Source organism: Azolla caroliniana, unplaced genomic scaffold (assembly GCF_043228905.1).
Source record: "Azolla caroliniana isolate FFs.n. ecotype wild unplaced genomic scaffold, voAzoCaro1.0.p SCAF_5, whole genome shotgun sequence".
NCBI classification, from domain to species: Eukaryota; Viridiplantae; Streptophyta; class Polypodiopsida; order Salviniales; family Salviniaceae; genus Azolla; species Azolla caroliniana.
The window spans coordinates 22239556-22257350 of record NW_028230440.1 but is presented as its reverse complement, the minus strand read 5'-3'; the positions used below and the strand labels follow the sequence as shown (position 1 = coordinate 22257350).

General features: G+C 36.5%; 1 protein-coding gene across 1 annotated transcript; it reads right to left on the bottom strand.

Annotated features, from left to right (window-relative positions):
* Window positions 1–2627: 2627 nt before the first annotated feature.
* On the bottom strand, window positions 2628–7798 carry LOC147864460 (uncharacterized). The gene is made up of 9 exons (XM_087320304.1): window positions 7404–7798; window positions 6381–6507; window positions 6171–6271; window positions 5740–5967; window positions 5583–5651; window positions 5353–5484; window positions 4867–5004; window positions 4521–4583; window positions 2628–4443 (listed from the first exon to the last, which is right to left on the bottom strand). The coding sequence occupies exons 1-9, from the start codon at window positions 7770–7772 to the stop codon at window positions 3199–3201; spliced, it is 2472 nt and encodes an 823-aa protein (XP_087176430.1). The 5' UTR covers window positions 7773–7798; the 3' UTR covers window positions 2628–3198.
* Between the last annotated feature and the right edge of the window lie 9997 nt (window positions 7799–17795).

Below are 17795 nucleotides of genomic sequence, written 5' to 3'. Positions count from 1 at the left end.
GATTGAATTTTTTCCAAAAAAAAAATTAGGGGAAAAAAAGGGGGAAAAAAAGTTAACGAATATTAGAAGAAATATTCGTATACGCATTCGTTGGGATTCGTGGGGGAGGCCCCACGAATGCGAATATTTCAATCTATGTATATATATATATATATAATAATGCAAACACACGAAAGTGCTAAACGTGCACAAGAATTTGAAAAAAGAGAAATTTAGCTCTTCAAAAGAAATCCAAGTGTGTAAATCCATGATCCTTGAGCACTATGGCATCAACGCCTCAAGGTAATCATACTTTCTGGTTTAGGTCCTCAGTGATCCAACTCACGTTTCACATGCATACAACAAAACCTTAACGTGATTCATCTAGGTGGGTTGTGCCCAAAAAGTAAAAACGAGTCTTAGGATAATCGACCCCCTAAAAGCAATACAAATATTCTTTCACCTAGAGACCCCCTTGCTCACCCTCCCAATACATATTAGGACTTTGAACATTCACGTATTAGAATGTAAAATATTAAATTCGAAATACTCATGCAGGTTATCTTTCTAATATTGTGTATATGATAGCCCTGATATATAGCCTAATATGGAATCATCAATCGAAGATGTTAATCAAGATTTTGATGTCTTTGTTGCCATTAATGAACTCTATCTCTTAATCTTTGTAGTTTCAACTAGAACTTGTAATTAAAAGTCCAACATCTGGGAGTCGACGGTGAAGAATTTTTTTGCGTTGCCTACTAGCCAATTGTGAGTAGTGTAACTGCGCAAATAATGGTAGTGATCTACTAAAACTACCAAAAGGGGGTATGACGCATGTGTCGACCATTGTTTAAAAATTGTTCTCGTTCATGGAGGTAATATGTTCATTGTTGACATGCATCCATAGGCCGACTAGTTAGCAACGAGTTGGGCCTATGTTGAGATCGAATGTGAGCCCCTAGGTAGGATTGTTATAGAGGTGAAACTAGGGTGTGTCAAAAGGATAGAAATACATGCCATCCTCTAAAAAGTAGTCATAGGTATCACAATAGAAAGTATCCTTACCCTTAAAGATAAAAATCTATTTTCCATAAAGTAAGTGTGAAAGCCCTTTCCCTTGAGGGCAAGCATTGTTTGGGAAATGGTTATAAAGTTCCATTTTGTGACTGTCATCAAATATTCTCACTTTTTTTTTCTCTTTACACCCAAGTTACAATCCTCTTTTAAGCACTCATTTGTTCTTGTAATCTTGATTGAGCATATTAATAAAAAGTGATTTCAAACTTATTTGAGATTTCCATTCTCCTTTATTGATTAAGGAGTGATGAACAATTTTTATTTGAGATAGCGTTTCTTCTCTTATTAACTCTTTTTGTATGTCTTAGTTCAATTCTCTTGTACTAATTTTGCAACCAGAGCTCAATGAAGTTTGATGAACTTCTTTACAAATATAGCCTACAAGAGGGAAGACTATTACTTGAACTCAATGAACCACTTCAACTTGAAACAAAAATTCTAGTCAATAAAGACATATTCAAAGTAAAATCCTTATGCCTTCATCTACAAATGTTGAATGCATCCCACACATGACTCATTCATACATGATCCATCAATTAACCATGCATTACCTCTCTACAATCCATTTATTACCAAGTGATACATTAGTAGTGCATTTGATGTGACAACTAAATGAGGGGAGTATGGTATGAATGGTTGATTTCACATTCCCACAATAAGGTTAAATTACATATATGATACAAAGTATAGGTTTATTTACTTAGAGAATCATAAGCAAGCAAAGAAATACATATATCTTTTATAACTAATGGAAATAGTTTTTTTTTGGAAAAAAGAAATACATATATCTTTTACTATCCTTTCTTGCCCTAAAATATTAGTTAGGAGTTATACAATACCCAAGAAGCAAGGTTCTCTATGGTTGAAGTTATTATGTTTAAGCATAGAAGCATGCTTCCAAAAACCTCAAAAAGACAGTCATTTTTTTATCATTGCAGTCTCGATGACCAAAACATACACAACGCATTCACCATCTGCTTCCCAACAAACAACAAAATCCACTCAATGAAATAGACATAGCCTACAAACCACACATTATAGTTTTACTTTAGATGTTCCTTGGTCCACGGTAAACAATCGCTGGAAATTTGATAGACCTTACGTAAAACACAACTAACTGTAAAAGTACAAGTCTCATAGAGCTCAATGAAACGACTCAGCTGTCATCACAGAGACCACCATCCAGGGTGCGGTCATACAGTTGGGAGAGTAAGGAAGAGTCATTTATTCACCATCCCTCAGCACACTATATGCTGGGAAATAGAATTCAATAAGAAATTATGATCCCTTGAGTTACATGTCATGACAAACAAAAGCATTCAGTAAACCATGAGGTGACATTTGGGAAACAACAGAAGGTTTTCTCATTTTCTACAATGAATATATCGTCCAAAACTCAAAAGGGAACATGGGGATATTTTGCAACAGGCAGATTTCTTACCCATCTTTCTAGATAAATTGTACCACAAAATGGACTAAATTATGAATAACCAAATAAAATAGGGATGAAAAAAACAAAGGTGGAGAACGTTAGTACTACACAGATTCTGAATTCGTCTTCTAACATATCCATGTAAAATTGTTAGAACGGCATTTTCCATATTCTGTCTCCTCGATTACAAAACTCGGATCAGCTTAAATTTTCTAGTTAAATATCGCTGCCCTCTGTGCTGAGCATTGAAACTCTTTTAAAAAATAACACACTCGCTTCTATAAGACTCTCAACAAAGTTAGTATAACCCAAAACCGAGCTTCTGAAGCAGTCGGCCAAATCTCCAGTGAAGAATAGCTCATGTTCTGATGGGTTTTTAAAGCTTATATATCTATATTAAACCCTAAACGCTAAACCATGTGGGAGCTTGTGCGAAGGTTTAAATTTTATGATCCTTCCACTATATAAACGGAGGTTTAGGGTTTAGGGTTTACAGTATAGGATATAGTATATAAATCGCTGAAAGGACTGATCCTTTAAAAATCGGGATTGGGTTGAGGTTACGGGAGAATTGTGTGACTCCCTTAGTTGCCGAATGTCAGCTTCATCTCTACTGCATTCTCTTTAGTGTGCAATGCCTCCAAAATTAAGATAAAAAATCATATCATTTGTTGTGTTGTTACACATTCAATGTTTGCCTTGCTCTTCTATGAACATCTCTCATAGAAAAGCAAGGTTGCCTCTGCCATCATAACATCCTGCTCTGTCACTAGATCCACTTGAGAGTCCGAGACTCTGAACCAAAGCACAGACTCGTCTTCTGCAATACAATCTCTAAGAGGTTTCATCTGGAAAGAAAGAGACTGGATACCTTGAGAATATCCCTTTTCCAATCCTAACGAAGAAGAAGAAGCAAGTAGAGTGAGATCTTTTGATCCTCTATTATATTGTGGACAAGCTTCGCATTCATTAACACTGGATCTTCCATCATTTTCACAACCGCTGTTTATTAACGAAGAAGAAGAAGAAGAAGCAAGTAGAGTGCGATCTTTTGATTCTCTATCATATTGTAGACAAGCTTCACATTCATTAACACTGGATCTTGCATCATTTTCACAACTGCTGTCTAAAACCATTGAGCCAACCCATTTCGATGTATCAGTTGTGTTGAGAGCTATCACATTTTGCACTTCACTTGATTCGACTTCCATATCAACATCCAAAGAGCCTTGCTGAGATATTTGTAAATTACTTTCCTTTTGGGGTTTTTTTTCCTTTTTCAGCTTTGCCTTTCTGTAAACGATGTAATGTCCGTTTCCAGGAGATCCATCATGTACCACTACTGAAACAAGCTCATATGACCAATTCTTGCTCTTAAATTTATCATCTTGTCCTTGTTCATAGTGGATAGTTTCATCCAATGTATCAGCCACAGATAACATAGGTACTGCATCTTGTGTATCACTTTCCATTGCAAAATCTTCATCTGCTTGATAGCCACAAGAATAAGGCACCTTCCTATCTTCAAAAGTTCCATCCTTTTGCATAAATGAAGCACTGCTGTTCCAGCGACCATCGCAATGTACCGAGAAAGGGCCATCATGCCGATCACATCCATACGCCTCTTCATACATCTCTTGCTCAGAATTTTCACATCTCCAAACCATACTTTCAAAGGACATTTCAGAAGCTAAATCTTCACTATCACTAGTAGACGAACTTGCATGAGTGTCATCAGAGGTTGATTCATCAGAGGTACTTAAAGGGTCCCTATGAAGATGAGGTGCATTGCCCTGAGGTATTTTGTGCCACACATACTTGTGCAGGAACTCTTCATGGTCCATCCAATGAAATGGGGTACTGGCTAATGACTGATACTTTTGCTCAGTGTAACCTTGTGCAGAAAGTGTGTAAGGAAAAAAATTCAGAACAAACGGGAATTTCACACGCCCCTACGAATAAAATATACAAAATATTAATTATGGAACACATCAACAACATATGCTAAGGTATATATATGTTTTTTTACCTTCCATTTCGCAAGATCCCCAGTGTTAGAGACAATAACTCGCTGCATATGACAGCAGATCACCTGGAATCAATGAGAGATGGTTTTTGTACGAGTTATATTATGATGATAAAATATCACTCTCTGCTTCACAAAACATGTGGTAGAACTTCACAGCTCGCTGAGACAATTTGGCTAAGATTCAAAATACATCCCATAATGCAATAGTGGCTTTTATATCACCTATGTCATGATGTTCTTCTCTAGGATACTGAGCTTGGAAGTACATTCTAAAATGCAATAGTGACCTTTATACCACCATATCATGATGTCTTTTTACAAACAGAGATGGAAATTGAAAGAATACCTCGGGAGAACGGTCAAATCTCAACTGTTTCAAAGCATTGACATATACATTTTTCCATGTTTCACCCTCTTTTGTAACAGAGCTCTCACAATAGCAATCATCACCAAAGGTACATTGTTGTATCCTATGTGATAGATCCTGGAGAAATAGAGAAACGTAGTCAAGCAAAATAACAATTAAAATCTGCAGTCAGAGCTCGATAAATGAAGATCTGGAGTCATTTAATGCAAGGATAAAGCTACAGATTTTTAACCTAGAGATGGAATGAAGTGAACATCTGATGAACCTCGACCTTGGGTGGGTACCCACAGGAAGAACTTCACTCAAGAAAAAGCTCCAGATCACAGATTGTCATCCATATCAACAGGAGGGGGAAATGAATGATTATTACACCCCTTGTCGATGAGTGACTTCATATGCTTTTCTTAGGTACATAAAAATTAAGGGGGCGTGAAAAACAGAAAGAAGAAAATTAACTTTGACTACCTTGTTCACTTTTTCTTTCTGGTGTAGAAGGCGTAGCGCAAATACGTGCGAGCAATAACTGCATTTGACATTTGTGATGCACTCTGGAGCTGTGAACTGTTCTAAACACGCCTCTAAAGTGCATTCCTCTGCCTGGCCAAAAGGAGCTAGGATTTCAGAATCCAGCAAAAGCAGCTACATTTTCATTCATTGTCTTTTACATGTAAAAGTCAACCACAATTTTAACTTACAATGTTCCCATCAGGCAGAAGTGGTGGAGATAGTGGCACATCATTAAATGACTGAAACAAGGTTGCAAACTGCACCACAGATGCTATATGTTAAAAGTTCATTACATTTTGAAAGACAAAATTAAATATTGGAAACAAGGCCAATAAATTCAAGCACCTGAAAACCACATTCTTGGCAAGTCAGCATACTCCCAATAGTTCCTTCCATTGGCCAACATGTCGGTAAGTCATTCTTCTCCTTCCCACTTACATTACTTTGCATATGCATTCCATTGAAAGAATTTTTTTTGTCTATGCTCATCTCATGGGGATTACAGCTTCTTAAGAATGCTAATTGCTCTTCGTGCAGAGCACTTGTGATATGCGTAAGCGCCTCTGCTGCATCCTGATATGTTCATAAAAAAAAAATATTAGAACATCATATACACACACATACAAAACTAGGATCGTGGGGGGGTCAACATGGTGCTTTGGGGTACAGCCCTCACATCCTTGCCCGCAGGCTCACTTGCCACAAATGACAATTGGCCCTACCCCCCACTAAGAAAAAAATACGTACACCCAATAATGAGTACAGGAATTTCTAACCTGTTGTATGGCAAGATCGAATTGTTTTGCATAAGGCTCAAGGGCATGCATGACTCGACATGGACTCACAACACGCCTCTGAGATTCGATCACTGATAATTCTGGGAGAATAAGAAAACAAAGAGAACAAATACATTTTTTATTAAACTCCAGATTACGTAACAATGCAGTTGAGAAATGAAAGACCAAACTCAAAAATTTTAATTATACCCCTTAGGAGCTCTGAAAGGGCCTCAGTAAGCGGAAGCTCGGGGCAGTTTTTCTCTACACCATGGCATGCTGAAAATATTCTCTCTTTATCTAAAAATGTTAACAGCACATCACAGCTAGCAAGCGCCTGCATAAATGGAGCATCTCAGGCTTTGAAAGAAAATATATTACTATTCTGCTTTTCCTTCAATGGAAGTACAAAAAATGGTCTATTAATCCATCTCTTAAACAAAACACATATTTCTCGTCTTGGTTGGCTTATCAATAAACATATGACAACAGGATAGTTGCAACTCTAGGGGTCAAACTAACTGTTTCAACTGAATCATAGATAGATACACTGTTTTAAATGCACTTCTACCCAAATCCACATGTATTATAGATCCACAGAAAACTGATGTCATTCAGTGATTGTGTATCAAATGCCCATGGAATCGATTTGCATCCTATATTAAAAGGACTTGTATGTGTGGATAATTTGAATAAAGGCACCTATATCCACATAACACGCATAGAAACCTGAGGTTAAACCAAATGGAAAAGAATCTTGATTCGCAAGCATGTAACTTATATTAATCGCAAACATGAGTATGAGGGTATGAAAACATGCGTTATAGCATTTGCAAAAGTGCATGGGGACAAATGCTCATATGAAACAATGTTCATAACTTCTCTATTTAGTTATTTAAATTCTAATTGATCACGGTAGACTAGATTATGAAACTATTTCACTCAGTTAATCATCAAATCAGATAGAGTGAGGAAGCTGCAGGTCATTAAAGTATCTACATAAGGTTTTCCACCATTCTGAAATGAGTTCTATTGACATGACAGATCTCTCTGATACTAGGAAGGAATTCTCTCAAGAGAGGATATAGAACCACAACAAAGGAAGTGTTTCTGTTCATATTAGACAGATTGTACAGTGACCATGCACCATAGGGACATGTTCATATGCATGTTTCATGTATAGATAGACAGAAATTTAGTGATGAAACAAGAGAGGGAGATTGAGGGTCTTACCTGAAGAACCGCATTGAGGAAGCAATTATTCCCAACATTCCGAAGACCAGGGACTGAGAGATTATCTATTTCTGATGATGACGAAGAAGATAATAATGAAGAAGCTCGACTACGATGATGAATCGCATAGAAATCAAACAAATTGCGAGGTTTGAAGGCAGAGGAGAAAGATCGTGCTGAAACACGACCAGCGAGAACAATAGCTCCCATAGCCAAAGCTCCAAACACAGTAAATAAGGTTGAAGAGGAAGAAGAGGAAGAGGAAGAAGAATCCGTGAAAAGGTTATTATTACCTCCATCTCCATCTCCTATGTTCATCAACATACTGAAGGTGGAGTTACACAGAGCAATCATGATAGAGTTCTCCATGCTCTAACATATATATGCCCCCCTTTCTCTCTCTGTATATATATATATATATATATGTGAAGAAACAGAGGATTATCTTCTGTAGATATATATGTATGTAAGTATGAAGGGAAAACGCAGGTTTCTGTCTTCTGCTTATGTATACATGGATATGTGGTGTATTATGTGAAGGGAAACAGAGCAGGGAAACAGAGCTTTCTTTCGCCTCTGTGCAAACTCTGTTCTTGTGTGAGGCTCTGTGTGAGAGAGAGACAGAGACAGAGACAGAGACAGAGAATTTGTGTTATTTGGGGGGGAGTTAATTAGGGTTAGGGTTTAGAAGGTGTGAGCAGAGATGGAGTGGGGAGAGATCCACACATCCTTCTTCTTCTTCTTCTTCTTCTTCTTCTTTCTTCTTTCCCCTAATTCCTTGGTTCTACAGAAAATCACCCAAATCAAATCAAATCAAAACAAAACAAAAAACAGTCTCTCTCTCTCTCTCTCTCTCTCTCTTTCTTTCTCTCTCTGTGTAATCTCTACCTCAATTTGCTGCATTTAAGAAATCATCTCTCTCTCTCTCTCTCTCTCTCTCTCTCTCTCTCTCTCTCTCTCTCTCTATCTATCTCTATCTCTACACTTCTAACCTCTCCTCGCAGGGAGCACGATTATGCTCGTGTTTTCTCAGGAGCCAGGATTTCGGTTTTTGATCGACGAGTTCTCTCGGAACCACACGTTTGCGTTTGGGTCTCGCGTTCGCTTTTTGCTTTTTGCTTTTGCGTTTCGCTGTTTGCGGTTTGCGGTTTCCGTTTGGGGTGTTTGCAGTTTGCGATTTGCGATTTGCATTTTGGGTCTTGCGTTTGCTTTTTGTTTTTGCTTTTTGCTTTCGCGTTTTGCTTTTTGCGTTCTATGTTCTGCCGTTGTCGGTTTGCGGATTGCGGATTGCGTTTTCCGTTTGGGGTTTGGAGTCTGGAGTTTGCGGTTTGCGATTTGCATTTTGGGTCTTGCGTTTGCTTTTTGTTTTTGCTTTTTGCTTTTTGCTTTTGCGTTTCAATCAGTTCATTCACTCTCTCGCTCGCTCATTCATCATCATCATTCCTCTCTCTCTCTCTCTCTCTCTCTCTCTCTCTCTCTCTCCCTCTCTCTCTCTACTTGGTAAGGTGTACACCTACCGAATCCCCCGACATAACTCCCCCCTCTCGAGAATCTCCCCCCCTCCCCCATTATCCGCATAGGTACGTTTTTCTTCTTCTTTTTCATCTGCTTGCATATAGGTAAACCTATTTCTTCCTTTTCACCAACACACACACACACATCCGAAAGGATCTCTCGCTACCCTTTTGTTCGTTATCTGCGGTTTTAATCTCATCGGCCAGAAGTTTCGACTTTATGGGAAATTATTATGCGTTTTCTTTTCCCCAACGACTCGTTTCCCAAATTTCATGGACAAATGATATATATTATAGCAATTGGTTACCAACCTTGGGTACACCTGTTGATTTGACGATAATGTTGCCTTAGGCCATTTTGAAGAGGTTGACATAGAACTTTGACCCATTTCACCCTCCATCTCTTTCTGCCTTTCTCTACCTATCTGTCTCTTTCTACCAATATCTCTCTCGTAGGTTAATGATCCTTAACTAGCTAAAGTAATATGAGTTAATTGTCTTACAAAATGATGCCAACTAGAGCTCGTCTAAAGGAGAACATGTGACCCCGTATGGGAGAACATGCCAACCCTCTAGTGTTTGTGGAATCTATGGATATGCATTAATTTTGCTTAGATTGTTTTGTTTAAGTCGCCAAGTTAAAAAAAAGAACGTGGACATCCATGTGCACCCTCTCTCGCTCCTCACCACTTCCTCCATGTCTCTTCCCTCTACATAGCATTTCGTGGTATATTCGCATGGACCCCTCAACTTTGAAGCTGGTTAAGAGCTGGACAACATGCTACACTCCCCAATTGAATCATTTCTCCTCAACTTTTTCGATAAACAAACCACCTTTACCTAAAATACAGTATATTCATATTTTCATGGATTTCCCTTTAAAGCTTGATGCAAGTTGGTTGTTTTATTATGCCAACTCCATGTTCCTTATTTAACGTCGAGGTATTGTTTCTCTATTATGTTTCTATACTGTAAGGTACATGTGCCCTTTGGTTTACCTATTTACTTGTATGCAAGACATGGTTTTCCACCTCCCTCATTCCCTCCGCGTGGGATCCACGATAATATGTTTTTCTTGCTTGCACTTCAAAGCTATGTTCATTACCAATCTTGAAATGCTTGGGTCATAATGAAGAGATGTTTGTAATTCCGTTTTTGCACTTTGTTGTGTTGCCCTTGTCTACCTTCTTTGCATTGGACTTCAATTAATCCTTTATTTGCTACACAAAGATTACTGGCTCCTAACAACTTTTTTAGGTGTGCCTTAAAGAAAAACACAAAGCTTATTCACCATGTTCCAAACACACCCTCGTATTTAATAGGGCTCTATCAACATTTACCTACATGTAATTAGGAATAAAGTTAGCTTGTTAGCATACGCACCATGTTACTTACTTTAATTTGTTAGCGGCTAATAGGAGGATTAATTTAGAATTTTTTTTAGAGACAACAATGTATCCTACTTAATATGTTACAATTTAGGATGGTTTATAAATCCATATTTTTAGCAACAAAAATAATAGTTGCATGATTTGAGACAAAAAAGTATTAGTGTGATTAATTAACGAGCATTGTATTGAGCAAGATTTAACCCATCGACAAACTTAAGGTTGAAGACTACTAGCTTTACAACTCCTTTCATCCCCAATTTCAAGACTTTTATGAAGCTAAGTTATGACTGAAATGTTTGAATCCATAAAAATGGCAATGTTTTCACGTTTAATGACTTGTCAACATCATCCAACCTTGTACAAATGTGCTTTGCAAGTAAGAGGCCATTGATCACATTATGATTTGTCTTCTTGTTATTTAATTATGGCCTTGTCATGCAATACCGTATTTGATGACGGGGCATGGTCATATCAATCTCCATTCCATATGTTATTATGATGGTTATGTGAATATACGATTGTAATTAGAGTTTGTTATCACGGTATCGCACATGGTGATAGTATGATTATAATGTGCACCTCTATTGGTACATAATAAATGAGAAGATCAAGGAAAATAATGGTTTAAGGTTGGTTAACCACACCAACCAACCTCGGGTGAAGGAAAATAATTGAACATAAAACTCCATTGTCATCCCATACCAATGAATATGACTTTATGTTATATGTTGAAAGTTGTTGAGAATATGGATCCTTCTAATTAGAGCTTTGACTCATTAATAGAGCGGAACGTTGATGAACGATATAACTAGTTCCATATTCATAGCTAAACTCTTTCGGCACCCATATCACCACGTATTCCCACATTTCATGAGTCATTTTGGGTATCTCAACTCATAGCATAACCAAATTCCCACTTATCTTGCTTTTAAACAATTTAAGTTTAGCTTTTAGAATGGTCCCAAAGGTTATGCCCATAAAAATATCGAAATATTGTGGTAAATTGAGTTTGTCGACATTGCCTTTTAATGGCAAGCTAAATGTTTGGGAAAACACAACCGGTTATGGCAACACCATTGTTTATATATCTAAACATTGGAAACTTAAGGTCATATTGTGTTATAAACTTCTAGAAACATATTCTATATGTCGCTAATGACATGTTTTTTTTTTGTTGTAAAAGAGGTGTTGTAGTGTGACAAATATATGGGTCTTAATGTGACATGTTTCTACACCATTGCATTACGACGTTTGTAGAAACTATGCATGTTTCTACACTAGAACATGTCACAATGCGGCATAACGCATCGGTCATTGCTTTAATACAATACATGTGTGTTGGACTTACTGGGGAGTAAGTCCATCTTTTATAATGTACAATTATATTGCTTACGCATTGTACTTATATCACACAACATGTTGTGTTTAGGTCTTTCGAGCATTTTTGAAGTCTTATATAAGATGCATGCATCCATGTTCGTATACATGAAGAAATTGAAAACGAAAAATGAACTTACAATATTTCTAACAAACTTTGCAACTCACAATGTTTCTAATATCCGCATTGTGAATTACAACAATGGCTCTTCACCATAACAAACCATTCTCTTTGGATGAACAATATTAACACAATGGGTTATAAAAAACAGAAATGGAGAGAGACAAAGATACATGAACGAGCATATTTTGTTACTATGTATTTGACATGAGGAGCTTTCTCTTCTTCCCTCTCTTGATCGTAAATCATTCTATAACATGGACCTTTATTAAATGTTTAAATGTATGGAGATATATTTAGTTTGTGTAGTTGTTATAATATTTCAATATAAACATGATTCATTTCACAAGCTTGAAGGTCACGCTAAGCAAATGAAGCAAATTCATTTTGAACTCTAGTATGTGCCAACTTTGGTCATATACTTTTCAATTTCCACTTTTTTTGTGAAAATATATCGTTTCCGAATTGTGCCACTTGGATGAAGCAAAATATTTTCAATTGCAAGCGTGTACTTTTCAAACTTGTAGTGAATCTAATATGCTGCACTCATAGAATTATGTAGGAGTAAGCCATATAACCACACATAATTCCACTAACATGAGGTAAAATATGGGCAAAAGGCAAAGGATTTATGGATATATTTATAATTGGTTTGGGTATTATCATGTATGTTCATTCCTCTCAAATTTTTCTTTGCTCACATTGTGATGGTTTAGTCTACACACAATGGCTTTATATACTTGGTTGTGTTAGACACCCCTCAGTGTTGCAAGTTGCAAAGTTTGTTGGATTGGAGGCACTATCAACCTTTTAAGGTTATGGGGTATGGAATGCTAAACCAAATTGAGATTGACATTACAATAAGCGACAAAGATAGAGACAATACCGCGATGGGTGAGCTCCTAGGGCCCTCCACATAGAGTCACGACTCACACCCCTCCTAAGTGTAGTATTCAATGCACTTGAACCTCACCTCAAATGGAGAGTTTGATTTAACATGTCCACTATGTTAATACACATTGATTAATATTAGGTTATTAAAATCACCAATTTAAAACGGATTAAGGTTGCGGTTTTATATGAGGCACAAAGCTTTAAGGGCATTAAGAAGCATGTGATCCACAAAGGAAACTTGGTAACAACATCAATTCGGCAACTTATTAGGGTGATTTAAAAATGTTCAAATACCCATATAGAAATTATAATGACTAGAGGATAAAGTTTTCCCGTTGTTGTGGAAATATACAATAACAAAGTTTTTTTGTTATTATCTTGGGCATAACTTTATTGTAAACTTGTTTCGTGGTCCATAGTAGCAGACATGATTTCCATTTCTCAATCATTAGTCTCTCTCTTTTAGATAATTCCAAACATTGACACTACTTCAATTGAATATTTAGAGAACATCCCCACCACTCAAGAAATCAGTTTGGGTGTTTTATTACTAGTTTCATAGCATCATACCACCCATACATGTTTCCAAATGAAAAACTTTCACATCGACATTGTCTTCGATGGGTTAGGGGAGGTGAAGATTGGGCTTTGAAGTTTATAAAAAAGCGTGATTACCTCTCCATCCTTCAAAATCAATCAGAGGCAAATGTCTTCAATACTCAACCCTAACCATGAGAAGGTTTCAAAACTTCTCAAACCAAGGAACTTCCCATCCTGTAATGGTTGATGTAAAATACTTGTTGGCTTGCTTGCTATGTATTTCAATATAAAATGTTCCTCTTAAATATACAACACTTGTGATAATATTGTTCTGCTATTGCTATTACGATATATGGCGATCCCATATTTGTTTTAAAAAGAACATATAACATTTTCTAGTTATTACTATCACATATCACATATGTAGGTCAAGGGCAAGTTTGTATTTATTTTAAGGAAAACATATGGAAACACTATCCTATATAATCTCTCTATCATTGTCAATTGATGGCGATAATTAAATAATACATGAGACCCACATAACTGATTCTTGTGTGGATATTTTGTCTTGAGTGTATGAAATACAATGTCAAACTTTGTTTCTCATAGAAAATGATCTCTTTTGCAAGGTAGATTCATGAATTGGGCCCTCATTCATGAACCATTTGCATATAACGAAATGTTGGACACCTACATATACATTGCTACGGTTCCCAATCTTAGGGATAGAGACCAACATAGAAATATGATGGGACAAAGACGAGAGCCATTAATTGCATGTTATCTTGGCTGGCCCTTTTTCCTTATCTTTTTGCACATCACACTCCTTGACAACGAGCATCACCATCTTTATGAAGTCGGTTAAATCCATGAAAGTTATTATTATGCGTAAATGCATACAAAACAGTATCATCATGCCATTTACTTATGTTTTTATAAACACAATTTTTGGCACAATGTTACCATCACAATCCATTAGAATCAAAAGGCTTATGAAATGAGACACAAAGTTTTACTCCCATGTTTAAGCAACAACATACTAGACATAACTTTAAGTTACTTTGCGCCCTGGTTTATGAATTGTACTATATAGTGAATTCAATTTACATAAATGAGATTGCCATCGTGTAAAAATGCGTTCATATTCAGAAAGATCAAAATGGCCTAACATTAAATTGTTGAAGGGGGGATTTATGCATTCAAAAAGTGCAATGGTCTTACATAAATTGGAGAAAGTATTGTAATCCTTCGGGAATCGGGGCTAGAGAGTGCATTAATGTATGTACATATGACCAATATTGTTTCTATTTGCAAAAAATCAGTAAATCAGGTTGGTTAAAACTATATCATATAACATAAATGAACATTTATTTTCTTGGAAAGATAAGCTTATGTTCAAATGCATACTATTCCTTTTGGATTGGTGAGCCCCCCAACAAGATAATGAAACAATGATTTGAGTTGTTGAGTGGTTGTTTTTTCTGTAAATAGCATGGATAGAGGAAGATGATCTACATCTGACAGAAAGTGTCATATACATTTTATATCAAGTAAATACATTTTTAGGAGGCCAAGTTTGAGGCACTTGAACCCGCGACGATCCTTGAGTTGTAGAACACAAGCTTGGAGAATCATTTTTTTATGTTTATCTTTTATTTTATTTTCAACAATATGTGTTTGTGTACATATCTACATATATTTTCTTACTTTCTCTTAATTCATGCATTGCTCATACCTCTGGCATGTTTCGTTATTAGCTATGAGCCAAATAAAGCTCAATTACTATTGGTAATTAAAAAGACAAAATATGGGTTGGATACTTTAATGATTGTACTTTAGCAAAGTTTAAGAATGCATCTTACATTGGTTGAATAGATTCGATGGCATTTGTTTTACGAATAATAGAATACACTTTGCTAGTATGCGCTAGTAGGTATTTCGCATAGTTCACAAGTATGCGTTAAGGCGTCAAGGTCGTACATGTTAAGACCATCATGAAAAGTATTCTCCATATTGCAAACTTTACCACACTAATATGAAGTATGCCCTCTCTTTCATCCGTGGGGGGCGTGCACACACACACACACACACACACACACACTCTCTCTCTCTCTCTCTCATTCACACATAAAGAAGAAATTCATTTGGCTTTGGAATCTTTCTTCAACTAAAAGCATTCCAGATTGCATGATGGGGCCTTGCTTGGGGTTTACAGTGTACACGATGCCAAGTCAACCCCCCCCCCCCCCCTCGAGCCATCAATAAGATATTAAGTTGTAGTAGGTGAGACAATGGTGCATGATTAATGAGCTATTTGATGCAACATTTTTTTTTACAACAATGATAATAAAGATATGGAAACCTATTGATTATATGGCTAAGAGTTATGGAAAACGGTGCCTTTATTCACTAGAACGACATTTTACTTTTTGGGCTTTGCTAGTTTGGAAATGTTTATAAAGGGAACATATCTGCATGGAAACATATATATATATTAACTGGCGAAGTTCTTATCAATTTGTGTTGTGCTCCCATGAATGAAAGTATATAGGTAAGCTATTAACAATCATTTCGCTTTGCCTTAAAGTCTATTAGTTTTGTGATACTTACAATTCCTCTCAACTCAAAATAGTGTGGCTTGCACAAACTAATTGCCACTCACATTCATGCCCACACCCATGCCCACGCCCACGCCCATGCCCACGCCCACGCCCACGCCCACGCCCACGCCCACGCCCACGCCCACGCCCACGCCCACGCCCATGCCCACGCTTGTGCTCATGCTCACACTTACAAAACATTTGTTTGACTTGGGGCCATTCTTCTTGTGGGGTTTTTGTTCCATCAAAAAACATTAAAAATAGTAAGATGGAAGGACACCTTGACGGATGGTTAGATGTGTGCCCCAAGTGATATCCATAGTCAAGTTATAAACGAGTTATTAAATAGTAGTAGCTGAAAAGGTTTATATCTATAATTAATGAGTTTCTTTGAGTGGGTGTGAACAAAGAACATTCTTATGTCTATAAAGAGATTGTGATTTGTATAAGAAGATTTCTACATACATAAATGAGTTGTGATAACCTTCCATAGACCACAACATAAAAATCAAGTTTTCTTTGTCTAAAGTTTGTTGTTTGAACATGTATTCTCGTTATTTGTTAGCCAGAAACTTTGCTTTCATAACTAAACCATAAATCTGAAAACTCATGGGCTCAAAATGACAACGAATAAACATCATCCAAAGCTTGTCACGATCACTTCATAACCACAAATATAGTATCTATTTTCTAATAAATGCTTCTTTAGAATTTATAAGCTATTGTTGACCAACTTCAAGCAAAGAACAGAAAGGAAATTTAACATCTTTATGACCCACCCCTCCATCTTTTGAACGTAAGCATCCACTCACACAAGTGAGATTTGAACTTAGAAATGACAATGGATATTAGCTCCTTATTTCAAATTATAATTGTAGCTAGTTGCTCTTTTTATAGTAGTGGAAGATTTAATCGTTAAAACATGAGTAAGAAAATGTACCATCTTGACTTGCTTACGAGTATAAGCCCATTGTGTTATTACCTTGATTTTTATCGGGATACCAAAAGTGAAGGGAATGAATGAGACATTTGAAAAAGGTGAAGATATAGAGACCCTAAGGAGGTGAGTCCACAACACTAACATTTGAGTGATTGTGTTCATTGAATATGCTCCTAGGGTAACATGACAATTACATTTTACATTTTACAAGCACCATTGAATTGGTAACTTAATCTTCAGATATGATGAGTTGTTTCAATACAAAGAGTAAATAAAAAACTTGCATTAAATAGACATATAAAGTTGTATGAGAGAGAGAAATTTAGAGGCAATAGTGTAAAGGGAACATGCTGTTTGGACCACACTATCCTAACATAATAATAAACTACTACTACTAGTACTAATAATCATCGTCATAATAATAATAATAAGGGAAAAGTACCAAAATACCCCTGGAAGTTCGTCTATTTACCAGAATGCCCCTGGAAGTTCCAAATTTACCAAACTACCCCTATGTCCAAAAAATTACACTTTATAAAGTAATTATACACTCAAATATTTGGTAAATAGGGCTAGTTCAGGTCCATTTCTTCCATCTTTGGTAAATAGGGCTTGTAGATTTGAGTGTATAATTACTTTATAAAGTGTAATTTTTTGGACACAGGGGTAGTTTGGTAAATTTGGAACTTCCAGGGGTATCCTGGTATTTTTCCCTAATAATAATAATAAAATGAACAGAAACATGTAGAAGCTTACTCATCCTCCCAAAATGAGGGCACAATCTATTGGGTAGAGACATTGGCTCATCATCACCATGGCTAACAATGTCTAGCTCATACCTTGAGTCCACAAGGTTAACTACACCTTCCCACATTGAAAAATCAAAGCGCTACATACCAAGCATAATTCGTGAACCTCTTGAACTTTAACTTGCCCATGGTTAGTGTTTCATCAATTTATTGCTTGAGAAGGAGGACATGTTAACATACTTCTAGCCTACATCAATATGTTCATT